The sequence below is a fragment of the Pocillopora damicornis genome, chromosome 10 (genome assembly GCF_964200805.1).
Source record: "Pocillopora damicornis chromosome 10, jaPocDami1.2, whole genome shotgun sequence".
Lineage (NCBI taxonomy): Eukaryota > Metazoa > Cnidaria > Anthozoa > Scleractinia > Pocilloporidae > Pocillopora > Pocillopora damicornis.
Window position 1 is genome coordinate 20,340,014 of NC_142679.1, and position 27,718 is coordinate 20,367,731.

The 27,718-nt window shown below is 37.3% G+C and overlaps 3 protein-coding genes across 4 annotated transcripts; all 3 read right to left on the reverse strand.

Moving 5' to 3' along the window:
• Window positions 1-1,186: 1,186 nt before the first annotated feature.
• LOC113664610 (pre-mRNA splicing regulator USH1G) lies at window positions 1,187-5,907 on the reverse strand. The gene is made up of 2 exons (XM_027180236.2): window positions 5,521-5,907; window positions 1,187-3,976 (listed from the first exon to the last, which is right to left on the reverse strand). The coding sequence occupies exons 1-2, from the start codon at window positions 5,682-5,684 to the stop codon at window positions 2,746-2,748; spliced, it is 1,395 nt and encodes a 464-aa protein (XP_027036037.2). The 5' UTR covers window positions 5,685-5,907; the 3' UTR covers window positions 1,187-2,745.
• Window positions 5,908-7,986: 2,079 nt separating this feature from the next.
• LOC113664643 (WD repeat domain phosphoinositide-interacting protein 2) lies at window positions 7,987-15,602 on the reverse strand. Of its 2 annotated transcripts, none has more exons than XR_016180560.1 (17): window positions 15,391-15,602; window positions 15,202-15,284; window positions 13,936-14,039; window positions 13,693-13,758; window positions 13,334-13,390; window positions 12,761-12,800; window positions 12,534-12,595; window positions 12,190-12,225; window positions 11,705-11,797; window positions 11,217-11,287; window positions 11,016-11,123; window positions 10,546-10,621; window positions 10,304-10,361; window positions 9,791-9,818; window positions 9,158-9,656; window positions 9,007-9,043; window positions 7,987-8,647 (listed from the first exon to the last, which is right to left on the reverse strand). XR_016180560.1 is itself a non-coding variant. In XM_027180270.2 (17 exons), the coding sequence occupies exons 1-17, from the start codon at window positions 15,459-15,461 to the stop codon at window positions 8,420-8,422; spliced, it is 1,326 nt and encodes a 441-aa protein (XP_027036071.1). In that variant the 5' UTR covers window positions 15,462-15,602; the 3' UTR covers window positions 7,987-8,419. The 2 variants fall into 2 exon arrangements, 1 of the variants encoding a protein (XP_027036071.1); XM_027180270.2 differs by having other exon boundaries at window positions 9,549-9,656.
• A 1,063-nt stretch (window positions 15,603-16,665) lies between these two features.
• On the reverse strand, window positions 16,666-27,304 carry LOC113664642 (eukaryotic peptide chain release factor GTP-binding subunit ERF3A). Its single transcript, XM_089185287.1, has 19 exons — window positions 26,959-27,304; window positions 26,492-26,560; window positions 25,467-25,532; window positions 25,058-25,201; window positions 24,440-24,473; window positions 23,924-24,001; window positions 23,291-23,336; window positions 22,635-22,769; window positions 22,133-22,191; window positions 21,889-21,984; window positions 21,686-21,750; window positions 21,528-21,609; window positions 21,296-21,389; window positions 20,653-20,733; window positions 20,123-20,224; window positions 19,510-19,581; window positions 18,973-19,062; window positions 18,388-18,556; window positions 16,666-17,993 (listed from the first exon to the last, which is right to left on the reverse strand). Exons 1-19 carry the CDS (start codon window positions 27,146-27,148, stop codon window positions 17,950-17,952), a joined length of 1,716 nt encoding a protein of 571 aa, XP_089041413.1. The 5' UTR covers window positions 27,149-27,304; the 3' UTR covers window positions 16,666-17,949.
• Window positions 27,305-27,718: the final 414 nt, after the last annotated feature.

Here is a 27,718-nt window from a genome sequence, read left to right on the forward strand (position 1 = left end):
TTTGTAAATATTATGATGTATGCCCATTACATTTTTGTTATTAGTTTGTTGCTTACACAGTCGAAATTATCATTATTGCTAGTTTTGCACACTATGGTTGTTTTAATAGTTGCGAGCGTTACATTGTTCAGTGATAAAAACAGACGTTTATAACTTGCGTTAGAATAAACCATTCCTGTTGCAAATCATACTGCCTGTTGCTTTTGTCACAAACTACTAACGGCCAAAAAATAGTGGCCCCATGTGCGTTCTATATTGAGATATTTCATTTTTTTCTTCCGTCTGATACATTTCATGTTACGCGTTACACCCAGAAATTCACGCATTTTCAGGAAATATTTATTTTTTACAATTTTCACTTTGTCGCAAACCTTGTTTTCTTTACACCAAAATGAAGTATGATAACTAAGCTTATATTGTGGAAAGTGTGAGATTTAGAGGTTAAACCTTCCCGAAGATATTTGTTAGCAAAGGCACTTGAGTCCAAAATGGCGGCGTGACTGTGCTACTCATCAATATGCTAAGTGTGTTGTTACATATTGTTTTAAATGATTTCAGGTAAAATTGTTTTGAACAAGCTAATCTATGTTTTATTTCCTGTGTTTGACAACTTTAGAAATTAACAATAATTTTGAGCTAAAATTTAGTTAAAACTTCCAGGTAGGCATCAAAATGCTGACTCCAGAGGTGACTATTTTAGTAACGTGTATAAAGGTAGTAAGTTTCAAAGAAACTCTGGTGCTGGGTCAGTGGGAGAGTATGATAAGGTAATTCACAGTTATCAATCAAGTTGATAATGTAAATTGGCCACCGTAAAGAGTTTAAAAGCTGATGTTTCAAGTGTTCGCCCTTCGTGAGAGAACTCTTTTGCTTCTTGGCTCTGACAAGCCAATTTATGTTATCAAATCAGTTGATAACACTGAATTACCCTATTTTAGAAACAGTTGTTTGAGTTTAAAGACAGCCTCTTAGTTGGCTTTAATTTCAGAAAAATTAGGAAAGTGGAGAGTACTATCCAAAATTATTGACAGTGTGACTGAATGGGATTAAAAGTTTAAAAAGATGATAATTATATTAGTGCAAAAATTGATTTATTTTTTAACCGTTCATATGATGAAATGGTAAGATTTCTGCAAGATGTAATGAAAACTACAGACAACCACATGAAACCATGACAAAGAAAAACTCTTAGAAAGGTTTCTTTTTATTTATTGATGATACACATCTCAGCAAAGAGTATTGTTAATTTTTATGATGCTGATCCTGGAAACATACAGTCCATGCTCATTAATTGTTTCAAAACTGAAGCAATAAAGTACCATCCAACTGTCAGACATTGGTGTGAATTTCTTTAATTATTTTCTGGAATCTAGCATATATTGCAGCAATATCTTTTAAGGCTAGAATTAGTAGTTATCATTAATAATTATCGGTATCTTTTACAGTGTTGTATCTAGAATTAATTTCTTGCAGTCTGATTTTCTCCCCACATCCTGAAATTAACCCATCTGTATGTGACTAAATGTTATGCCAAATTTGAGCTTTAGCTTGTCAGGAATGAACATGACTTACAGTCTTAGGGGCATATAGGGAAAGGAAGTGCCCTTGACATAGCTTTATTTGAGAGTGCATACTGTTAGAGCAATGACCTGCCTAGTCACCTTGGCAACTTCCATGCCACTCTAACAGTGTGTGAGAAAAACAAACAAAGGGTGTGTTTGTTGAAAGTAGAGAACTTCATCCATGCATACAGTGCTCTAATCTCTTATTAATATGCTAGTTCTCTATAAGATGTTATGAACTCTCCCAACTGCAGCCTCACAAGTTCACAACTTCTTTCTCAAATATTAATTAATTATTTTATGATTTCACAAATTCTAGAACCATTTTAAGCAAAATTCAAACTTAATGTCAAATCTGCTAACGTCATTGTGGTCACAGAATTGACTTTTCTTAAAAATTACAATCATTTAGAAACTGACCATGAAAAAAACAACAAGTCTCAATATACATAAATTCTCTAAAACTTTCCCAATAATGTGCAAATATTCTTACACATAATTGTTTCATGAAATTTTACATTTCTGAGCTGAAATTACAGAAAACTCTGCACTGGGCAGTCAATGTACTTTCATTAATTGCAATTCATTGCCTCTACTGAGTGATTTAATGTTAAATTCTTTCTTTTAGTTAACAACTTGAAGACAACTTATTCAAAGATAAATTTCTCTTAACCCTTTACCTCCCAAGATCTGTTTGTAAACTCTCGGCTCAAGCTACTCCATATTTCATTGTCAATAGGCTGTGAGAATGAGGTCTTTGATTTAGATAACAACTTCTACCTGATAAGTTTGAGTATTCTCATTACCTGTTTGCTGGATAATGTATTGATATTATAGGGAGAAGTTACATGTTAATCACTTCTGGGAGTTTAAGGGTGAAAGTGATACCACAAGTCACTGTGACCTGGAACTGTCAACTTCAAGGTACCAATTAAAAGTCAGACTCATAATGAAATAATTAACAATGCCATCATCGTGTATCATTATGAGGAATTAGTTGATTATGTATTTTGCTTGGGAAATTAACAATAATTCATGCTGGGTTTTTGGTCTGAAGGCTTGACAATGGCAAGGCAAAATAAATTTATCATTCTGTAATTCTTGAAAAATACAGGTATAAAAGTTACATGCCAAACAAATCGAAAATACAGAATAAATTGCTCACTGAAACCTTTCAATAAGATTAAATTTTTGAGTCACTCATTGGCCCTGGATGACTCAAAGCTGCATTTCTTTTCCGAACAGCATCCAGAATTTTTCTTCTTGGCCCAAGAGGGAGGCCAATGTCTTTGAGGTCATCATCGGAACACAGAGATAAAGTACTTAAATCAATTCTTTCATTGATCAAAGATGTAGTGAACTGTTCCAAGTTCAGTGAAGCCATAAATGTGACAAGGGTTTTATTTCTTGTGTTTTCTGTTTCAATGTCCGACAGAGAGAATGCATCTTCAAGCTCAATAGATTTCAAACTGCGAATGTCATTTAATGAGGAACTCAGCTGACTACTTGAGCTTAACTGACTGCTGAGGCTAGTTCGGCTTGTCACACTGCCATTCATCATCTTAGTTGGATTCTTTGGAACATAATGAACATGTGTTGTAACATTGCCTTTGTCATCAAACTTTTTGACCACATGTCCAAAGGACAGGTCTGAGTAATCAAGTTCATAGGGATCCACAGAATCTGAAGCTAAACTCTGGTGTTGATTCTCAATTGCCTTTGACTCAAACTGATCCAAAAAAGAAGGTGTACTCTGAGAAAAGCTCCTGACAAGGCCGGCATCTTCTAATGACCTGCGATTAATAATTTGTGGCTCATCTTTTGAGCTGCGTAGTGAGCTGAATTTTGAGCGAAAGACTCCCATCATTCTACCTTTTTTAGAACCAAATTGAAAGGTCTCTGAAGAGTGGGACTTCATGCTTTTCTTCTCATTTGATTTCTCTTGCTCTGGAAAATGGCCAACATTGGTTAATTGTGAGAACTGCTTCTCAGCATTTTTGTGAGGGATAGACAATCCATTTCCAGTCCATGTATCTTTCTGGTCATCATTCATAGACTTACTTCTTACCCTAGTTTCCTTTGCAACTCTTCTTTCATAAGCATTATCTCGGCGTTGCACGTCCTTATCGCGCTTTCTTATCCTTTTCATCATATCTTTTTTAGCTTGTCTCCTGTGCCTGTCTACTTCTTTCTTATTGCGCATCATGTGGATAGCAATAAGTCCATCTAAATGTCTCACGCATTCCATACGTCCATGAAGGGCAGCTTCCTCTAATGGTGTCCGTCCTTCATTGTCCAGAGCCCAGATGTCTGCACCAAAGTTTGTTAGGAAACTCAAACAGTTGAGTTGTCCACAGCTGGCAGCCAGGTGCACAGCACTTGCCCCATCCTGGTTTGCTCTGTCAGGCTCTCCTCTGAAAATCAGGGTTCAATTTTATCAGTTAGCCAGAATAAAGGGCTCACCATCTTAGGTAAGGTATCCTAGGTTTATCCCACTTTTTTGTCTTGGATGGGTGCTTTTAGCATTTCATGATCACCTTTCCTTCTTGAATATCACCAATACCCATTTGTACATGGAGAGGGGCATCATGAAATTGAATGTTTTGCGAAAAGCCAGCCAGATGGCAAACTCGAACCTACTTGTACCACATTATCGTTATCGTTATCGTTATAGTTATTGTTATTATTATTATCATTATTGTTATTGTTAATATCGTTTCCTGCCACTTGAGAAATATGGTTCTGATGGCAAGGCTGTCTTGTTTTAAAAATGACCAGAAGTTGAGGTGGGCCAACAGGTCTCCTCATTTTATTTCATTTATCTGGCATGTTTCAAAAATCATGGAAGACTGTAGCCTCTGTTTTAAACTATGATCTGTGTTGATCTCAGTGCTTCAAATTGTACTCAGGAGTGATACCAGTAGAACTGGTAACAAGAGAAAAATTTGGTAAAATGATGGTGGATACAAAATCTGATAGACAGGCAACTATTGCCTTGGGAACTTATCAACAAATAGAGCTTTTGAAATTTGAAGACAACAAAAAAAAGTATGTACTCCTCATATGGGATGAAAATTTCCATGAAAACCAAAGATTTAGTTAGAAACAAACAATGGAAAACAGGAAGTCTTTACATTCCTTTCAAAATTGCTAAATTGGGAGATATACAGTTGTGTGAGTAAAGTTAGAACTTGACCCAAAGAACTACACGAAGTTTAATTTGTCTCAATTTTTATCTGAAATGTGATTTACTCGTAACTCTTCGTTATTTAAACCAAATCCTATCACTTAATTTGAAATTTACTTGCGTGAAAAACAAATAAAAACTCTTAGAGAAAAATTCCAAAGTTTGGAGCATGGCATTTGAGTGACGAATTATTTACGGAAACGATGACAAACTCTAGCCATTGTTGTCAATAATTTTATCCTCAAAAATTTACACACGGATGAATAATCAAGTCGTTGTTCACTCGTTAAATCACCAAACTAAAGATCTCGCGGAGTGTTTTCACTCTTCATCTAATGACTTCGCACATTTACTTTCCTAAACATGCACACAATTAGATTTTAAAAATTAACAGAAAAGAAAATATTGCGTGAATGGACACGGAAAGAAAATCTTTGTCTGATATTCTTCTAGTGCTTTTTAATTTGCCTGCACACAGAAACTGCAAATCAGTAGCAGAAGCGTAACTCGATGAGATTTAAATGATTGCAACTTTTCATATTTTGCATGTATTTTGGTACAAATATTATAAACAACACCGCAAATTTCACAAGCTTCCATTCGGCAGGTGCTAAGCTTAAGCTCTTAATTTTCCCTTGATCCCAAATTCTTTAAACAAAAAAAATTATCACGGTCAAAGAAACCCCATTCCGTCTTTTGTGCTAGTGTTACAATATTTCGTTAAGTGAATCGTTTCCGAAAATTAGGAACGCCTAATTTAGTTAGACCTACCCCTTTCCGACCAGCAATCTAAGGGCTTCGACATTTCCACAACTAGCTGCATAGTGTACTGGAGTCATTCCGTCTTCGTCCCTTCGGTTCGCATCTCGTTTCGTGGCCGTTTTCAGGAGTTCGAAAACTCCATCACGGGCGGCTTTATGGTACAAATCACCCATGACTTCAATCGATCACCACAAGGAGCGAACGTTTCATCGCATTTTCCCGCGCGTTTCGGTAATATGAGACCGCAAGGAAAACATCAGTTTACGCAAATGACCATCTGTAAGTTTGAGGACTACGTTTTGTAGGAAACCGCACAGAACGAATATCAGTTATCGCCAAAGTGTTTTTATCGACTCCCCTGCTGGCTGGAGGTAAAATCCAATTAATCCCCTAATGCTTTGTGGGCTTAGGACTTGGAATGAAGATAAAGGGAATAGGAATGAAGAATGAAAATTTCTTCTTTTCAAATGTCTTTTTTTCCTTTTTTGATAAATCGGTTTGGTTTTTAACGTCTTGCTAGAATTACTATTGTTTCCTTTCTACTCGTTTCACTTATTCACTCTGTCACAGGTCCAAGATTGTCCACTTATGTAAAATGGATTGCAAAATATTTTAATTTACTAATCCATGCTTCTGAGTCTTATATGCGGCAGGAAAATAAGCGTATCGAGTGTCATACGAAACACCTCCTTGATACTCATGGATTCGAGAAACGCCTAATTATCATAAAGAAAAACAAACATTTCCAATTCGAAATTATTCATGGAAGATTTTGTCAGAATTTTCGCCAACTTTGACTAACTTGGCCGTTCTGCCTACACCCATTAACTTAAATGAAAGAAAAACAGTGTATGTCCCCTGCCGCCATTAACCTGATGTAAATTTAAAACAATGGACCTGCCAAGGCCACAGGGCACTCGTAAACCTATTCTTCAACCTAGCTGGTCCATGCTATTACGTTTTTAGGGGAATACTACATTGATAACGACGCCTCACATTGTATAGGCATAGCATTAGATGGTCCTTGTCGTCCACCTTAACAGCAGACATGCCTTAAGGGTGATCTTCATTAAACCTTCCTAGGCGTACTGCCTCTTTAACCTGAAGCCTCTTATAAGTATCCAGAAAAACATGTACGTTATTGATGACTGCAACTGTTAGAATTGATATCGTCAGGATTTAATTTGTATTTGATGTCAAAAGTTGTAACCTAAGGTGGTATAACGCGATAAGATCTCTAATTTGCAGTTCCTAGCGAGGCGCTTGCGAACTTCTGAATCTCAACTCTCATTAGTAATAAATTGACTGGTAGACGTCTCTAAATACACATCAAATATTTAAATGGCTCTTTAATACGTACGATTAATAACAAATGAGAGAAAATAGCAGTGTATTTTTTTTAACTGAAAGAATAATTTTAAGATATTATTTTTGTAGTTTGCGAATTTTTTTAAATTCCTTTTCCGATGTTAACAAAGTTGCAATTAAAGTGAAGTGGCCGTAAAGAACAGTGTAAGAAAAGAAAAAAGAAAAGAAAATATTAACTGATCAACACAGCTAAGATACGTTCAAGGAATTGCGTATCAGTTTTCATATGCAAAGTTGTTTTTCTACATTTAAATTAACTTCAAGTTCACAGAGCAAATTTCCAAATTGTGGGGGCTGGTACTCTTGTTATGTCTCCGGTAGCCTTTCTTGTATTGACAAAAAGCAATCGGTAGTGAAAGATGTCGTGTGCTGTTTATAGTCAGTGTAGCTGGGTGGTCTTGGTTCTTTTGGTGTGATTGCCAACTTGCATATCTAATATCTCGGCCAGTTCGCTCGCTGTTAGCGAAGATTGTGTACCTCCCTCAACAATTACAACTTTCGTTACGAGATCTGTGGGAAGAAGAGTTCGCCTCTTCGCCTTAGCTGCAGCATTTTCCTTCGGGTAACTGATGATATACTCTTTGGTCACCTGAACTTGTTTCTGCATCATGGGGCTGCTGCCAGGAGAAAATCCGTTTCCACCAAGAAAAATTATGGATTCTCTTGATTGGATGAACACTGACTTCCAAGTCCCCTAACAATTTAGGATCTGTAGGGCGTTTCAAGACAAAAAGTGGCGACCTTCACCTCAACTCGTGTATTATTTGATGGGACACGGGGGGGGGGGGGGGCTTAATTTAACTGATCTGATTGGCTAACGACCAAATGGCACCTGCTACTTCACGTTGTGATATCATACGGGCCGTTCCCATGGTTTTCATTTTCAAATCATTTCCTACTGGTGTTTTCGACATAATATACATCGGTAATGAACCAAATTCGTGGTTTCAGCCCATCCCCAACAAAACAACAATCAGCTGGCTTATAGAAAGCTGACTACAATAAATCATCGAGAATAGAAACCAAAACAAACATAACTTCAATAAATCGCCGTGTTATCGCCTTAACTCTCTTTTCATCGAAAACATTTTTACGGTACACAGAAAGTTAAATGGATCTGTTTAATCAATGAATTTGAAGAATCAAATAGATGCATATATCGTATAACTTTATAACTTAAAAATCACTTTTGACACTTCCACCCAAAACACTCACTCGCACAAGAACGCATAAAATCTTTGTCTTCTACAAAAAAATTTCTATGCAATGTAATAGCTTTGAAAACCTTACTACCTTCTTATCCTCAAAGGAACACTGTTCTTGCGAACAAACTTGACGACTGCGAGAAAATTTTCTTTCGTTAAACAAGGAAAATCAGAACAAACACATCAAAAAGAGTACAAGAAATCCTACAAGAAATCCTACAAGAACTTCTTCGTTTAAAAAGTGTCCGCATCAGATCTACTGCTGAATACAGCGGTTTTGGGCATAAAAAGTGAAGAAAGCGAAGACCGTCTAAGAAAGAGATTTGACGGAGACTCTATTCGTTGTGTACAGTCAGCGGTGGATACTCAGTCTCATCGTCCAATCTTAGGTTTCCAGGCCCTTGCAGGTCACCAAAGGCCGTCATGGCTTGGGTGGGGTCACATACACCTGTTGTTGGAGAATTCTGACTGTTTTGTGATGATGCTCGAACTCTCGTATCTTGAGATTCTTCTTCTTTGTTCGTTGGAGATGGGTTAAGTTCAGCGGAAGTGCTTTCCTCTTCCTATTCAAAACAACACAAAACCATTTTACAGAAGAATAATTAGCTACGAGCTTATATTTTTACAAAAATCTTCGATAAAATAAAGATTTTTTTAACTCAGATATCATTAAATTACGTGATACTTTCTTACTATTATTTCTCATGAAAAAAACTGAGAAGTGTTACGAATAAAAATAGAATAAACATAATTTTAATTTTGTTCTTTTCACAGACGAACTTTTTTCCACTGCTGTCTAAGCTTGGACTCCTACGTATGAACGAAGTGCTTTAGTGTTCAGCTTTGATAAAGAAAAACAACAACAAAGAAAGAAACACGAAAAACAACAACTTAGTGCGTCACTTTCTTAGGAGATACTTACCGATGGTTTTTCAAGGCCTTCAGTTTGACCAATTAACCTACAAAACAACGACACAAAGGAACCATTTAAAAGCAGGTTAAAATGAATTCTCTTCATGGCAATCGTCTTAAAAGCATTATTATAAGTTAAAAGGTTCAATACTGCATGTAACCTGCTAACGAGGACGAGGATTCTTCCAGTCTCGTCTGCAGTAAACGACTAGAAACATTTTTTCCTTCCTGTATAGAATGCTAGTCAGTCCATTGCAAATGACAGCCTCTTGTTAGTCTTGTTATGCTTATGGGTGGAGAGAGAGACTAGGCGAGAGTGTTCGTGTCACCAGCACCCAGGCCATGAATCAATCCCACACCTCTGTATGCAAAGCCCGAAGCGCCATTTTTAAACCAAGATCAACAGTAGGTTCAAGCTTTCATGAGACAAGTAGAACTCGAGAACCTACTAACACCCACCAGCACGATAGGACACCATACTTCATTTTATTCCATCATAACCCAACAGCTATGGCAAGTGCTATCACTTGATAAACAAATTGTGTAGTTCACCTATGTTGTTTGAGCAGCGTACAGTCCCCTCCCTCCTCAGGGTCGATATTGTAGATGTAAAGATAACCGTCCGCACTGGACACCAACAAGCGTGGAAGCTTGCCAATCCTGTGGGGGATAGGGAGAAGTACATTTGCTACTACACAGGATAAGTGAGCGTTTTCCTGGTATCTAATTCTTCAAACGTTTTATTCAGAAAAAAACAATTTCATAAACAAATGGGATTTATTTGAAATACTTACATTGCTATGGCGCAAACGTTTCTAAGACCTGATTTGAGGAAAAGAAAGAACTGAATTAACTCCAAAAATTTCTCAACGAAGAAGAATGAACACAAACTTAACATTCACAACCCTCGATTGGCTTCGGAGACGTCTATCAGGTAGCTAGGAGCAAAATAACTTTACTTTCCCAGATGTAATATGAGAAGTATAATATTTCTGCAAAGGTTCCTCAACAGACAGCGCCGGGGCCATAGGGAAAGTAAGAGGTAGCCCGCGAAAAGTTGGTTATCAGCCATGCAGTGCCACTGTGGGTCGTCCTCCCCTAACAGAAGTACTCTTGGACCAAGTACGGAACATGGAGTAATTGCATTTAGAAATAGAGGGGTACCGTATGTACCTTTTTTTGGATTGGGCATCAGTTACGAAGAATGCATTATAATAGGAACGAAGTTCAAGTTGTATTTGATGTGGAGTCTGCCACAGTGTGTTAATTCTGTGTTGTTGTTGTTGTTTTTTTTTTTACTTCCATACCTGCTTGTGGTAATCGAACACTGGCAAAAGCTCTCTCTTGGTTGAACACTTCTGCGACCTGTACAATGTGAAAGGTAGTAAACTTGCAACAAACATCATTTTGCTCGTTTTAATTGCGAGGTTGTGTCAACATATGCTTAAATCACTTCTGACCACTGCCTTCAGTCTCTCACTCCATACCCAGTACATACATTCTACCGCATGATCAAGTTGTCCAAAACTTTACTATCTCGCATACTCACATGTACTGGGAGATAACTGCTGGGGGAGAGCGCTTTTCCAAAGTAACCCATCAAACCGCTTGCCTCGTCCGGAGGCCTGAAGTCAAATTATACAAAGAGACAAAAATGCAATGTAGTTAGTGTGCTAGCTTATATTAAAAGTCCTTCCGCGAAAAAGGACGATTTTTAATCGCGCTTGTTTTAAGTTTCACTACACGAAATATCTTTTTAAAAATATCCGTCAGCTTTCTTGGAATCTTAACACGGCGGGATCTTAATTTCGTGAGAGGGGGAAGGTTCAAAGTAATAGTGTAGACATACTGGGAGTTGCAGTCAGCAGGGTAAACTCAGTCCAGGTAAACGTTCTAATCGGCGGCGATGGACAAGGGGTAACAATAAACCTTGCACAGGGTAGTACACACGCTAGAGAGATTCAACCTGCTTTAAAAACAAGCTATTTTTTTTTCTCTTAACACAAACGGATTACTTACTCTTTCTTCGGAGCTTCTAGCTTGAAAATGTGTACTGTCTCTGTATTACTTGACGCACACAAGAACAGCGAGTCATGGCTAAAGGCGAGCGAGTTGATGGTTACACACCTGGAAAGAAAAGACACGGAAGTATGTTAGCACAACCTGACACCTTTATTACCCATAAAATATGAAATAAATCCAAGAGTTTATGGCTTTTACCTCTTCACTCCTCGTCTGAATTCATAAAGTTTTATTCCATCAGGAATTGCAAACACTCGGATAACTGTTCCCTAAAGAGAAAGAAGTTAATCACATCTAAATGTCTATCTAAATTAACTGATAGTCATTAACCACAAGTATTGACTCTGATCATGTTTCCTTGTTGATGTATTTATAAAATTTAGATTCATGACAATTCTTCTCTACTGCAATTAGAACAAAGTTCTTTGGGGATGGACTCAGCAGAAATGTTCCATCTAGATTAAGAGCCGTCCCTCCTTTCTGGCAAAGTCTGTCGTGTGAGAAAAAAACATCGGCGAAAAAAAAAATTGCTGTTAGTGCACTACAGGGATCTCTGGCCACAAAGGAGAGAATGCTCGTAGTCTCTGTTTCATCTAAGGGTGACATCTTTTCCAGGCAAGAGCTTCCTATTAAAATAATCGTTATTGAAGAATTGCCTAAAAGCTTTACCCATTAAATAAGCCCACCTTTTCTGATGCTGTTGATAGTTTAGTCCCAGCAGAGTTGAATGCCATAGCAGCTACAGGAGAGTCATGGGCAGGAACCATTGTTACTGCCCGCTTTAAAATAATGTGATTAAAACATGGTCAAAGGTCAAATGGGGGTAAGTTTCTAGAGAAGCTGTCACAGTTGGGCTGCATTGGTGGGTTGTATTGAAAAAAATTTGGTTTTATCAGCTGAGTTGGTAATGTACCTTGGTCACTGTAAAGAGTTTCTTAAGCTGACAGTATGAGTCAGAGCCCCACTGACAATCAATTAAAAGTAATGTATATTATACATAATCCCAAGCCTTTTGATTGACATTACATTCAGGTTGTTCTGTGCCACAAGAGTGAGAGATATAAAGCCTAGCGGCACACTACTGCCTGGACTGTATGGTCTTTCACTCTATAATAGTATCAAATGACTTAAGGTTATGTCAGTTTTGTTATTTATCTTGATGATTTCTTACCAAATTTACACAGTCAAATATCTGGACCTCACCAATCTACAACATAAGCAAAATTTATTACATTTTTAATAATAATTTGAATGCACTAGATGATACACAAAGTTAAATACTACATTTAGATGTGAGCGCAATAACGGAGCATGTGTTCAGAGGCTTGAATAAAAGCCAGTTACTGGCAGTCTACTGCCCCTTTCAGACATGTTATGCTGTCTGTTTTGCTTGCAAATGGACTCTCTTGTTTGCCTTTCACCTTACAGCCCATTTTTTGGGCACAACTACCAATTACACTATGGGCAGCTGACTATGGCAAAAGTTATTGATAGTGAAGGTCATATTCAGCATACCTGATTGCTTCCAGGATAGGCAAGGTAACAATTATCAGAGTTTACAGAGAGGGCACATAGACCTAGGAAAATAGAGATTTGAGAAAGATTCCTTTAGTTGTAAGATTCAGTCTGTGAGCCACCAAATGAAAGAAAAATGTCAGAACAGTAGCACAATTGCAATACTGCAAACTTATTTCCAAAATTGCCCAGCTCATAAATGAATTTTAAGACATTGTTCTACAAACCTGATGGATTAGGAGGTGTATCTCTTATTGTGTGTAGAACCTATGGATGATGAAGAGGCACTGTCAGAAGAAAGTTTTTCATCTTTATAGTAAGGTTTAGGGGTGACTTTGGCTCTCTGACATGGATGTTTATAAATACCTCTAACTAACCAAGTTTGAGGAAAGTAATAGTTTTCTCACTTGGATTTATGGCCCAAGCGCAAGGCGTGCAGGCCATAAATTCAAATGAGAAAAAAAGAAGGTTCTGTAACTCATAGTATGGACCAAGGAAAACAAGGTTAGTTAGATATTTATTACTCCTCTAGCTTCAAATACAGTGGAAATATTTCATTTCGCACCAACTTTTGAATTTAGTGAGCCATACAGTTAAATATAGCCTGCTAACTTGACTAATCATAGCACACACACTGAGATACATAATAAGAACTATATTATTCATTTCACAGTAACAAGGTTTACATGTTAAGAAACAATACCCCTCTCAAACCTGGAAATACAACCATACCAGTGCTACCAACCATCTTCATACAATTTCATTACACTCTCTATTAAGTCTTCTGTTTTTTAGCTTACCTTCATGTCTCTAATATTGTGAATATATAAACTTTCTTCTAACACCACAAGCAGCCGCTAAAATGTAAAGGAAAAAAGATATTAAAAAAAAAGGAAAAACAAGCTATCCAGTACGACATCAAAAAGAGGTTTTATTCCATGGAATTGGTAGGTCTCTAGTGCGAAAAAACTGTGTCTTGAATACCCATAACAGGGCAGACAATTTTTTCCATTACACTCTAGAATAGAGTTTTGCAGTTATAAAATTTAAGACAAGATCAGTATCCAGCAGACTCCTAAAAAGAAGATTACAAGAATGGTAAGAAAGATTCCATAAAAAGTTATTGCTTGACTGAACTACCATCATACTATCAACTCACCACTCTGTTTAGCCTGACTGCTAAGATTGTGTTGGGATAACTGTAGTTGCATATTTCTGTTCCTTTCTATAAAAAGATAACAAGGAAGTGTCAGTATTCATTACAGACCATGAATTTAAGCCTGTAGTGACTAATCAAAACTAAACATATTACTATTAATAATCAAAGGTTAACATAGCCTTTATTGATTCTTTTGTATTGTGTAAGTTCTGTAAGTGTTTGCTAAATAAGTCTCATTCTTACCTTAAAATGACAGACTTTAAGTTTTCTAGGGGCAGATAAACTGACAATGGCTACAAGACTACTGGAGAATAGTCTTTCTACTATGCAAATGTCTTCTGTCTCAGCTAGAAATCAAAGAGAAAAGGTTTACCTTGTTATTCAACAGATGGTACCATCCTAAAGAAAGCTGCTGCACGTGACCATTGATAAATTACCAGAAAACTTTCTGGAGCAAAATAATTCACCTGTGGATATTATTTCAGCTTACTAGCTCTTTTTGGTTACAAAATAAATTATACCCTACTGAGGGTGACATAAAGCATAATTACCAATACCTCACTATTGCAAGCATGCTAACAGGAGCTTATTATGACCATCACTTTCCCATTAAGGACCCTTTTACTTGCTGTTTATGTCTTGTGTTCTATTGTATTATTGCTGGAGGCTCACAATGTGATGTCACACTCCGAGAGGGCATGACATAATTTTTAACAATATTAACTGAACAATGAGGAAAAAGGTATGTAAGAATTTTTGTTTCATCAAATACTGTCCTCCTAGCAGCCTCAGAATGCAATATGTTTGCAATTTCTTTTAAAGCTGCAGCTTGCTAAATCAATGATATGAAAACCAACCCAAATATGGGGAAATGCCCACACACTTTTAGAGATTGATGTTTTCAGGGTTAATTCTGTACACTTAAACTTTGACATCAGAGGTCATGTATAAAATCCAATCAATTCAACGGGATGGCGTTTGGTCGTCTAACTGTGCACTCGTTTCCTTCTTGCCATGGGAATAACAACAATGTTATTTTATTTTTTATCGAAATGTGCCAAAGCTTTTCATCGATATATAGCTTGTAGTGGTTAGATCCTAACAATTTTTTTTTGGGGCCATTCGCGAAGATTAGAGTGACCTTCCATTGAAAATGGGAAAGGATAGCCTTAAGAATTGTCCAAAAGAGAGAGACATAAGAAATAACTGAGAGGTTAAGCAAAATTTGTGAACAAAGGAGAGATATGGGTAAAATCAGCTGATTGAATGTACGTGACTGTCTTGGAAGGTTTTAATGATTTTATTGCATCTCACGCAATCAAATCCTTTCGGAAGACACCGCTTAACAATTAGACTTAGAGACGCTCTTAATCACTGATATCACAGAAGGGTTTAAAACTAATTGTGGATAATGATAAGAAACCCGCCACAAAAATATTATGGGAAAATGACGACATTGCTAACATTTACCTAAAACTCAACCTCGCATATCACTAACAGTTTACCCACCATAATCGTATATCTCCTCCAACTTTTCCACAGAATTTAAAGAGAACAATTTGTATCCGGCCTTTGAGCCAACTGCCAGAGAACTACGTAAGGAAAAGATGCAAAAGATCGACAATCAAATTATTACGAAAAATCGTTGTACAGTTTTGGAAACGGAGCCTTTTGGCGTCAAGTTCCAGGCTTATTTACCTACAGTCCTGATTAAAATTGACGCAGAGTAAGTTTCCTGTTGGATCCCCGCCATAAGCAGCAAGATTCATCAGTAATACTGAAGAATTTCACTCCAGTTTTCTTGCTTTCTGTAGAAGTGGCAAGTCGAATTCATAGATTTTATCAACAATAACAAAACACGCTAATGACATGCGCACGGCTGATTCAGCGATTCCCTTCCTACCCACAATGCAATATAATGCAAGTGACTTGTTGCTGTTGGTGTTTTTACGTCCACTTTTTGTCTCTTTTTCGTTAAAAGAAAAGGCCAAAAAATACAATGGAACTGTGTACGGTGTAGGAGAGGAATTTTCTGTTCCCACCCCTGCTTTTCATACCGAAACAAAACGCTAGACCCCAAGCAGCTTCGACGCCATAGGCAAGTAAAGTCGGCTGACGCAACCTCACGAAGAGTGGAAACTGGGGCGAACTGAAATTATCTCTACTTTCTTATTCAAGTTTATTTCTCGCCTACCTTTCGTGCAACAAGAGTCAAGAACCCTCTGGGAGACGGCAGGGCCATTTCTCCTTTCATGCCACTACGCAACGACAATTGACATTGTCAAAGTCAAAACACTCCTTTCCCCTCTAGAAAAAAAAACGCACATAAACAAGGGGCTTTAATTAGCCGGCCAAAGCACCCATGTACCCTCCGCTGGGGAGCGTCTCCCAGGACGGCAATATACAAGCTACTTTTGGGCGCGGGTGCGACGATCACGGAAGACGGTGAGAAGATTCATAGAAAAAAGGATCGATGATAATTCTACCCTTGGTCGAAATCCTTGTCATTCAACTTAGTTGCCAAGTTTCATTTACGATTGTCGTGTCGAAACTGACGTCCGTAGGCTCTCTGTGGGATTAACCCTACCCATACACACGAGGCGGCTTACTTTCTCCTGTTTTCGTCCATAGCAAACCAAAATTTTATTGAGAAGAATTTGTTTTTTGTCTTGTTACGAGCTTAGAAGAAAGGAAAACAAATTGAGTGCCTGTGAAAAAATCGACCCTCAGTCCCCCAGCCTCTCTGCTCCCATGCTCTACCACTGAATCAGAGATTCTATGGTGCGCTGTACCAGAACCATCTTCGTATCTAACACACGTTAAGCATACCATCAAAATCAGTCTGCAATGTCGAAACGTCATGTGCGTAAATAGAATAAAAAGATAATATATATCTAGTTTTGTTGTGGAACAAAGAGATGTTCTTTTTCGCCTTGACACGGGCGTGCCAAAGGGAGACTAAGATGACAAACATTGATTAAATAACATTTATTCATTTTTTTTTCAATTAGAAGAGAAAAATAAAACACTGTAGAAATATACATCGCAACTGGGAAATTTTCAGAACAGATAAGCAGACGAAGTCGTTTTCTGCGACATAAACATTTACCTCACTGAGTGCTCGTTATTAATTTACCCTACGAGTGTATTTCAACGATTTACACTTCGAACACAGAATCACGCTCGTTGCGTTAACAAACCTCTCATTTCTTACATTTAGAATAGCACAGTTTTAAAATACCTCTAGCGCAGTTCGATTAAGCGTCACACAACCAAAGCATTCAACATCAGCCAATCAGAGGCAAGGAAAATTCCATAAGAAGGCAATGTGAACTTCAAGCAAATGAACGCAATTGGTCTCAAGCGCAAGACAGCTCGCGTAACAGTAAACACAGCAGTCAAACGTCAGGCAAGCGCGAAGGTATTAATCCTGACAGGCCGCGCATCAATTTCCAGCGCACAATATCATCAAAGGGGAACATAAGAAATAGAAACCTTTAAAGGGAAAAAAAGTACGGAAAAGGATAACCTAAGGACGGGTATCTTGTAAATTTACCATTCAGTTTGAGCTTTGCAATAAAAGTTGAATGATTTAAACACCATGACTTACTGGTTAGTGTGTGTGTGTGTTTTCTTTTTATGTAACTCGTGTGAGACAACTTGGTTTTCACAGCGATCTTACATGCACCGACGTTTGACCGCTGTGTTATAATAGTGTCTGGAATGATATAAGTTTCACCTTCTATCCATTACTGGCAAATATTGTGGCGCTAATTTTCTCGACCAATCACATAGCGCAATGAAATCAATACGATGCAACCCCGGTTCACTTTCGATAGTCAATTGAAAATTACACTGTGTGGCAACGAATTATTTTTATAAGTGATCTCCTGGATCTTTTGGTTATTTCCCGACTCTCAACAAGAAACTACGACTCCAATTCCCTACGTCTCCAGATATTTCTTAACCATATAATCTTCTATTTGCGAAGTTCAACAAAACACAAGGATCGTCGTTCCAATGTAATTTCCTCCTCATGGCTGATAGCGAAGCATGAGAATGAAGCTTAAAATTGACTCAGGTATACAAAGGCGACATCTGGCTTGATATCAAATCTTATCCACGATATAAATTGTCTCTCTTTTTTTGATGGCTGTTTTGGACGACATAAAAGTGTTTCACGCTCCACTTATTCAGTGACATTCATTTTCGCAAGTTCTTCCTGGAGATGTGTTTTAATTCCCTAATTCACCCTGTTTAAGATAGTAGCTTCAGAACTTTTCCGATAGCAATGGTTTTGCCTAAAAGTAAATGAGAAAAGCAAAATAAATATCTACTTAAATAGCTAACTAAATAAATATTTATATAAACAAATAAGCAAATAACTAAGCCAATAAATATAATAAACGGATTGAAAAGTATACACCACAATTGATGAGCCCATCAAAACTTTCTAACTGCACAATACCCTTCTAAAATTTGCTTCTCTCCCAATGCGTGGCCTCTTAGCTCAGTTGATAGCGGCGCCCAGCTAATGTCTGGGAGGCACGGGTTTGCATCTCGTCGAAGCTTGAATTTTTTCCACGCCTCTTTTCTGCAATTTCTACAACTTATCTGCGAGGACCATTGCTTTACTTGATACACAATACATTGTTTAACAGTAAAAATTCCATATTAATGCCATATCACCGTTACCTTCGTCTCTAAGTGTAAATCTTCCCATTTGTTGAAAGTCGGCAAATTTCTCGATGCACACAACTCCCGATGTTTGAAGCTGCGCTACAGCCACTTGGTCTTGTTTAATAAATCTCGGTCTTCCTTTCTGCCTTTTTCCTGTTTTTCTGTCAATTAATGCTATTAGAATCTACAAAAATAAGTTCACAACGAAAATAATCAGAAGAAAGAAATATCGTTATTAAACACACGTTCTTTACTGCAGTTTTGAGTGATTGTGCTGTCTACTATGTACATTACAAGCTTTCTCTGAAAATAAAAAGGAATCAAAAAGCTTTTAAAGGTAATTCCTTCTTAGAGGAGCTGGTTAATATAGGAAGCAATTTTGGAGGCCTCAGTTATCAGCGAAAATCTTCGGAAAATCATTCTTGGCCAACAATAGAGAAATTTGTCTTTATGAAAATCCTCAATTTGATAAACAATTTGAAAATATGGAAACAGTAATTGTTTACAGTGACGGCAAACCAACAGAGCTTTCCAACTTGGTCAACATCAAAACAGATGGTAAGTCTTAAGATTAAATTCATCAGAATACACATAACCTACCTGGAAAGTAACTTCCTCTACGACATTGTGGATATGTAAAACAGCACTGTAACCAGCACAGATGATGGACTTGTGCTCAAGAATAACAACCTAATTATGAAGCAAACAAATGAATGGAAGGCAAAATGAAACTCCACTCCAAAGAAAACCCTTGAAAACTCCACTTCCTCCCTCAAGCTTTCTTCATACCTAACCCTTATTATCAACGCATGAGACTGTCATTACTGGAAAACTTGACCTCTTGGTTTCGTTATGATAAAATCCAACATACGTACCGTCCTCCCAAAAAATGCTTGCGAGGATTCTCTTAACCCCTTAGACCCTCTCCCCAACCCCCCCCAAAAAAAAACGATTCAAAATCTGAACAAGGTGCAAAAGGAAAGAGGTTCTATGAGAGTTACGTGCCTTGATCAAAAAATTTCAACACAAACTACCCCTACTAGGACTGAAACCTGGTCTTGGATCCAATATGAGGAATTCACAATGAAGAGTAATAAAGACCCAAAATAACAATGGTAAAAATACACCATACTAAACCTGAGCTTCAAATGTTTTAACAGTGTGGCATAAGTTGTCTGGTGAACAGAGAACAAATCCTGGTGAGACATCCTGTAACGCAAAAAAGCATCCAAGTCAACTGTGAGAAGTAACTGTAAGTAACTGAAGCTCGTTAATTTAAATCATTCCGTTGAGAAAAAAACAGGACTCTTAAGGGACAGAGAATGCAGACAGGGTAATCACAGGGACTAGATAAGGAAACACCTTATGGGGAACAGAAAAGTGTCTTGTGGTTGTGGCAGGATTCTTTTTCACTGTACCAATTCAGAGACTATGACAAAAAAAACAGTATGGTATTACCATTACATTGCTAAGTTAGCAAAGGAAAAGAAACATGGCTCTTACAACAACCTCTATATTACAAACACCAAATTTAAGCTGTAGGAAATAAGCAAAAGTTTTTTGCTTCATCAATTAGTCATAATCAGAACAATTATTGAAATTTATGTTTAAAGTTATTTTCCCCAAGCTGTGAATGCCCTCTGCTGAATGTTTAAATATATTCATATCACTGTTACAGCGAACTCTGTGGCAGTTTTTTGACAGGTCTAGTTAGAACTTGCTCTCTCACAACACAATATTATAAATTTACCTCTTCCTCTACTCCTCTTAGCTTAAGTTTCACATTATCACCAGCCACTGCTGCACCTCTTTCTTCTTCATCAAATATGATTCCTAACACCTCTACAGAGACCTGTATGAAATGAGTTATGATGTTATTATCAGAAGATTGCATACAATTCCCTTAGAGTGTGCTCAAAAATGAACAACCAGTAAAGGCCTATTTACACGGCACGACTTTGTCGCATGCGACAAGCTTACGACAGGCCTACGACATGACTTAAGAGTCGTAAGCGAGTTGTAGGTTTGATTTAAACGAAACAATTCGTGTCGTAAGCCTGTCGTAAGCTTGTCGCATGCGACAAAGTCGTACCGTGTAAATAGGCCCTAATACTACCAATTAAATTTTCTTCTTCCATTTATTCAAATACCACAGCTAAAAGAAAAACAAAACCTCGGCATTCTTATTTCATGAGATAAAGCTAGAGGATAAATCATTAAACAAGTAAAAAAAAATTGATCCACAACAACATTAACTAATGCAGTGAAAATTTATGTCACCTTGTTGGGCATCAAGAGTAATGTCTCGCCTTTACTAAGTTTTCCAGATTCCACTTTGCCGAGTACTACAGTTCCCATGTCCTGAGGTCACAATCAACAAACCAATTATAACATCAATGTAAAAGTAACCATGCTAACAAGCTCCTAAAGATTGGTGGTATAACAGAGATGATAATACACATGAAAAAGAAAATGTGCATCTGATTGGCTGAAAACAAATACACATAACACAAGTGAAAAGTTGTACAACTAGTATAATCTACAAAGTGCATGTGCTGCCACAATTTTTTCCATCTTGACTTTCTGTGATGCATTTTTCATGCAAATTATTAACAAGTTACTCATGATTTCCAGTGCAACTTGATGGTGCCCTACAAGCTTGTTGTTGTCCTTGAAAAATTTACTTGTGCTTATTAACACCAAATTGCACTAAAAAAATGTCATTACCAATAAAAATGGCTCACATAGAAATTGTAGGATAGGTTACCAGAGATAGCATCCCAACCGTGTGCTCAGTTGCTAGCTGCTACACAAGCACTTCAATACTGACAAAAAGATCTAGAATTCTATGTGTTCATCCCATACCAGCAATAACCTAACTACAAGATGGGACAAACGTGATAAAACAGCTGAATTTACTTACCTTGTATCTCTCTGAAATAGGTATTCTGAGTGGTCCATCAACAGACCGTATCAATGATGGCAATTCATCAATATATTCCAAAAAAGATTTACCACTGCAACAAAAATGACATCAAAATTTAAGATGTATTCCCTCAAATGTTATTCAAAAACACTTTGCTTGGAATGAGTACTTAACAGAACTGAAGTGTGGAGGAGGAACTTAGGGTCAAAGTGGAATTCTTATTATTCACCTGAACCAATTGCATTCTTCAGGATCAAGCCTTTTGCGGAGATTGGCACCTGTCAATCCTGAGCAAGGCATGTAATGGACATCTGTGGGAGAAAACATATATGGACTTAAAAAGAGGCATGGGAAAAATTGTTGCTAACAAAGCAAATTACAATTTACCTGTCCTTGGGTTAAAGCCTACTTTCTTAAGGAATGGAGTCAGCTTTGTTTGGATTTCTTCATACCTTAAAGATGTGCAAGAAGCAGTTAAATGTTAGCAAGGGTAAACCTCCCAAAAACTGGAAATAAAATGAAAGAGTGGCTTGGGAAGTGTTGAACAGACCATAAATGATTGAAGCATTCCAGAGATCAGAGGCACCAACCTTCCTTTATCCCATTCCACGGTTGGATCATCCATTTTATTAACAAGAACAACCAAATGCTTTACCCCAGCTGTTTTGGCCAACATAGCATGCTCTCTGAGAGAAAACAAGAAATAGCAATACTCATCAGGAAATAAGGTTGAAAAAAGAAGGAAAAAAGACAGCAAAGAAAAGTAAAAATAATCAAGTCAGTGGCTACCGAGAGCTAAGCCATCATAAACACAACTGTGCAGTAAACTTTTACCTCGTTTGACCTCCTTTTTCAAAACCAGTTTCAAACTCTCCTTTCCTGGCAGAGATGACCTAACATAACAAAGATGTTGCACAGAGAATAATCAATCACTCTGACGAAGGGCTAATGCTTGAAATGTCAGCTTTTTTACCCTTTACAGTGGCTAATTTACGTTTTCTACTCAGTTGTTAACACTAAATTATCGGCCCTATATTTGGTTTGACACCTATTCAATTGTATATATATATACAATTATATTCTTACCAGTCAATAAAATTGTGTCAAAAATATGTAAAAACTGTAGAGAAATCATGAGAAACAGTGAGGTAGATTCACTACAAAATAGACAGAAGTTAACCATTTAAGCTAAATTTTAGGCACTTTCAGAGATTTTACAGTGGGTTACATGTACCAGTACTTCTTACATGTCTTTTATACCAAGCATTTCATTTGTCATTTATTTAACATTTTCTTCCATTAAAAGACTTCAAATATGTTTGATCATAGTACTCACCAGTACTCCAAGATCAGCTTGTGCCGCTCCACTGATCATGTTTGGAACAAAGCTCTTGTGTCCTGGTGCATCCAGTAATGTGAAACGTTTGTTTGGTGTGTCAAACGCAGCTCTCCCCACGTCGACTGTTTTACCCTAAAGAAGATAGCAATAAAAGAAACAATTCATCAAGTTATGAATAGAAAACCAACAATTTCATGCTAACTGCTAATGCACAATTTCATGATCCCTTCCACTCCCAGGGGTGAGAAAAAAGAATTTATCCTGAACACTACATCTTCAGGCAGAAACATGAAAAGAATAGAGAAATATCCTTTGATTCAGTAACATATTGTCAGAGCCCAAATTGAAAGAAATGCATGGCGCACAGTGCCATGGAAGTAAAATGGTCATCACACCAAACCCTGGAATATCATTAACTGTTGCGAAATTGTTTGTGCCCTGATAAAAATGCACAGATTTGCTCTAAACAAAATGGGAATCCCAATGAGTACACATAAACCTCCAATGGTTCATGTCACGAAATTCAAATGTTCCTGGAGCTGAGCATAGACTACATCAGGGAATTCATACTGTTTCACTTATGAATCATCCAGGTTTCAGAAAGTACCATTTCATATGCCACAGAGTGTTGAATGTATACACTGTTGCCATACCTTATCTCTTTCCTCTTGATTTGTGTCCAATGCCCATGATAAGTACCTACATGAATATCAGCATTACAATGTATCAAAGCTTGATGAAAATGCTGTTCAACAGCCTAGGACAAGAAGGACAACTTTCCAGGCTACCATCTTTTTTTGAGCTGTAAGCAAGTACTGTTGAGATGTCAAATAGCTTTTTGAGCATAAGGGTGATGCAAAATACTCCCAGGGACAAGTCAAGATCCTTTAAAATCATTCTGTCTAAATATAAACTTATTTTACAACAATTTTATTGACTTTGTTCAAAATGACTTCTCTCAGCCAAATTTTGAAAGCTTGTCTCTACCTCAAATGTTCTTTCTTACAGATAACGTTAAGAATTTTCATCTCCCTGAAACAATTCATTCTGCTTTTAGATAAAGTGACAGTCATGAGTTGAAGAGGGGTAAAGCTAATGAAAGAGTTTCACCAATTTTTTTATATTAGACAGAGCACAAGTGCATATAGAATGCTGAATAATTTTGGGCTGGGAACTTTTAGTAAAAGCTTATCCAATGGGATAACAGAGAAAACAATTCTCTTTTTGTCCTGAGTATGATTAGGAGAATTCTAAACCAAACAATACACTTGAACTAATAAACTAACCATGTTTCTCTGTTCTTCTCTTTTGCTTCTCTTTCATACTTTTCCAGTGTTCTCTTGTCAACCTGTCCTGTCAGGTACCTAAAGAGGCACCACGCTATCATTAAGTACTTTGTCATTATGAAATAACACCTCATTGATTTTAATTGAAAACTACTGAAAGCACATTTTCAGTGAACGAAAAAAAAGGCTACAACAAAACAACAACAACAAAAAAAACACCAACAGAAAATCAGGTTTCTACAAGGGCCATAAAATAATCATTACTTAAAGTAGTTTATCATTTTTAATAAATAATACCTCTGTCAGTACTTTAGTTTTAAGTGGTGACAAATTAAGTAAAGATCATCTCCAGTATACAAAAAAATATGAAAATAAAAGGACAAACCAGGACAGATTATAAAATTTGCATCAAGAATGTCCTTGTAAATCATTTAGTGCACAAATACACGTAATGAAGCATTTTCATGGTATCCTCATTACTTCTCTACAACTACATTATTTCATAATCAAACTTACATTACATGTCCACCAATTGTTGATTTTCCAGCATCTGGAAGAAAAAGACAGGTTTCATTATGTGTCTTGATTTTTACCTTAGAAATCTCAATAATCATCTCAGGTAACCTCAATTATCATTAAGTCAACTCAGGATTCTGTTAGTTTTCATAAAATGTAAATATACTGTATGTGAATTCTCTCCGAAGCAAATGCAGTTAAGGTGACTCTCTACCAACAAATTGAACCATCTGACCCCTAAGAGCGATATTAATCTAATTTCTTACAATATCACCCCTGGATCACATAATGAAGTCACACAAATAAGGAACATGATCATCAACTGAAGCTCTTGATTGTTCAACAAATTCTCTTTGTCAGCACCTTAAGAAGTGTACGGGGAACAGTATAGAGAATATGCACACTGATGTTAGCATGTACAGGGTTAAGGAGTACATCTTATCAATAAAAGAAAGAACAAAGTTGTTAAGAAGTTCTGTAAAGTTCAGTATCTGGGCAACTGCCCACCTACTCCTCCCCTAACCCAACATTAACCCTAACTTGTTATCAATTGACTCTTGTTGAGTTAGGGGTAGTTGGGTAGTTGCCCAGATACCGATATTGATGCGAAGTTCTTACCAACATGACCAATGAATATAATATTAAGATGCTCTCTTTTGTCTTCAGGTTCTTCTTCAACTTCTTTCTTTGCTTCTTTTTTCACAGGCTTCACTTGTTCCTCTTCCTCTTCCTCAGCCTCTACTTCAACTGTTTCCTTGGTTTCTAGTAAACAATGATTACAAAGTAAAGCAATTGGGTTTGACTCTGGACATTCTCAAGTTGGTTTTTCTTGTCCAGCAAGGGAAAACCCTAAAAGCAAGGTCAACAGCCAAAAAAAAAAAAACTTAACACAACTCAATTCTAAAACATGCTTTTTCCAATTTCTCTTTCCCTTTCCTCTGCCAACTCCATACACCATGTAACATAAACTGATTATTACTTCAACTTGGAGCACATCAACATATACTGTAGATATCTAATTTTTTACCTCCTCTGTCTTCATTTGTTTCTGGTTTCATGTCAATGGGTTCTTTGTCTTCACCAGGAACATCTCCTTTGATAAAATTAAAAAAATAAATAAGGCAGCTATCTAAGATAACAAAGCAGCTTTCCATTCATCACAACTGATCAGTGTGATTGTCCTGACCAAACACAGAACAGTCAGAACTGACAAGGCAGCTCTGGTCAAATTGTCTTCCTCCTCCCTTACCTGCCCTTAAAATAGAACCACTTTCCTTTCATACTTCTGTGCAGACTACTTCTAAATTGCAGTTGCCAGTTCCAAACAAGTGAGATTTCATGGCCAAATGGTCATGCTCTATACTCTGAATCTTGAGATCAAGGTTTGAGCTGTAGCTGGGCTCACTGTGTTATTTTCTTGGGTAATATTGCTTTGCTTAGTATCTTGTCTGCAGAGAGTACAGAGGGAGAGGGGGGGGGGAGGGAGAGATGGCAATACTTTGTGTGAATTCATGCTTCTGGAACTTGGATACCCTCTGACAGGAGATGTCTCCAGGTTCTTGAACCTACTAAATTACCACCCATCTTTCCCCACCTAATTTTATTCCATAGATCAGGAGACAACCTTACTAAAATCATATATTTTCTGTATATCTAGTTTCTTTCCCCTGACTTGAAAAACACTACCTCTATACCTGGTATATGGGAGAGAAGGAAACTCTATTTTCACTTTTTGAAAATAAAGGGGGAAATGTCAAGTACGCTTCATAATTAGGAACATTCTAGAGGAGACTTATAGAAAATGGCTTAAAAACTGGCTTAAAAACCAGAGGGGTAGTCTTGAAAACGACTGTTGTTGGTGTCACTGACTGAAGAAAGCAGCAGTGGTAGACATCAACAGAGACATAATTGTACAATGACAAAATCTATATTAAACAAGTTCCTTTCACGATTTTGAAACGAATTTCAGTATTATGAATTGCAAACAACTGTTTATGATCATACAGTTGTGAAAACATCAGATCAATTCATTAAATATTCTACAATACTCACCCTTAATAGTGTCCGAATTTTTCTCGGCAATTTCCGACTGATCAACATCCCCATTTGTAGAAGGAGAAGCTGAATCATAAACAAACCAAAATAGGAACTACCCATTATAACTGTGAAACAACTTTCTCATAAAAGTCACAAGATTATTAAAGGCAATACCAACTGAGAGTTTGCACAAGCGCTAATATTAATTTGACGTGGATTTAAGAGTTTACACAATGGCCTTTTGACTGTACGGAAAGCACAAAACAGACTTTTCAATAAGTAACATCGACTGTTTTTGATCACATCATCAGAGAAGTGAAAAGAGAAATGACTCCAATCTGATCGTGACAGAGCACGAGTACAGCGGTACAATGAATGGTCTGGGAAAATTGATTTAAAACTTCATCAAGATACGATTGTGGTCAGAGTATTCACCCATAATGATGATAGAGTGAGGATCAACAAAGAGGATAGGGCCTTACCATCAGTCGTCACTGTTTTCAAAAACGAAGGAACAAATGCCGGCGCATTGACGTTTGGTACAAAAGGTTTTGCGTTTACATTGAGCGAATGAAGTTGGGCACTCAAATCGCTTGTTCCTTCACTCATTTCTCCTGGGCCAGGATCGTCTAAAGAATCCCACGAATCTGGTGCGTTTGCGTCTGAATCCATTCCTCGATCGTGCTGTTTGTAAGATATTTTGATGGCTTGGTTATGAAAAAGTTGACTTTTGTGTTATTTTTTCTCCCGGTTACTTTGGCCCACGAGAAATGGTGCAATTTCCACGCCGGTTCGTAGGGCATTGAGCATGCTTGAAAACACCGCTGGCAATCGGAGGCTCGTCTACATACATACATTCGTGGCTAACACTTAGCTATATAAAGAAAATTTACAGGTCAGTCACGAAAGAAAAGATAAATAAATAAACCTAGAAGCTATATAAAAGTGTTTAAAATGATGTAGTATTATGGAACTGTATAAAATTATAGAACTATTAAACTTACAAAAACCAGGTGTTTACCTCGCGCGCGTGTAAAGCGCGTGATAAGCACGCGTGGCAGGGATGAAAATTTTAGTGCCATACCGTAAAATTCCGAAAATAAACCCCTCCATGTATAAGCCCCTCCGTATCGAAACTCCACCAAATCTGAAACGCAAAAATACTTCCTATAATAAGCCCCTCCGAATATAAGCCCCCGGGGGTTTGTATTTGGAAATTATCCTCAGTTATACAAACCAAAG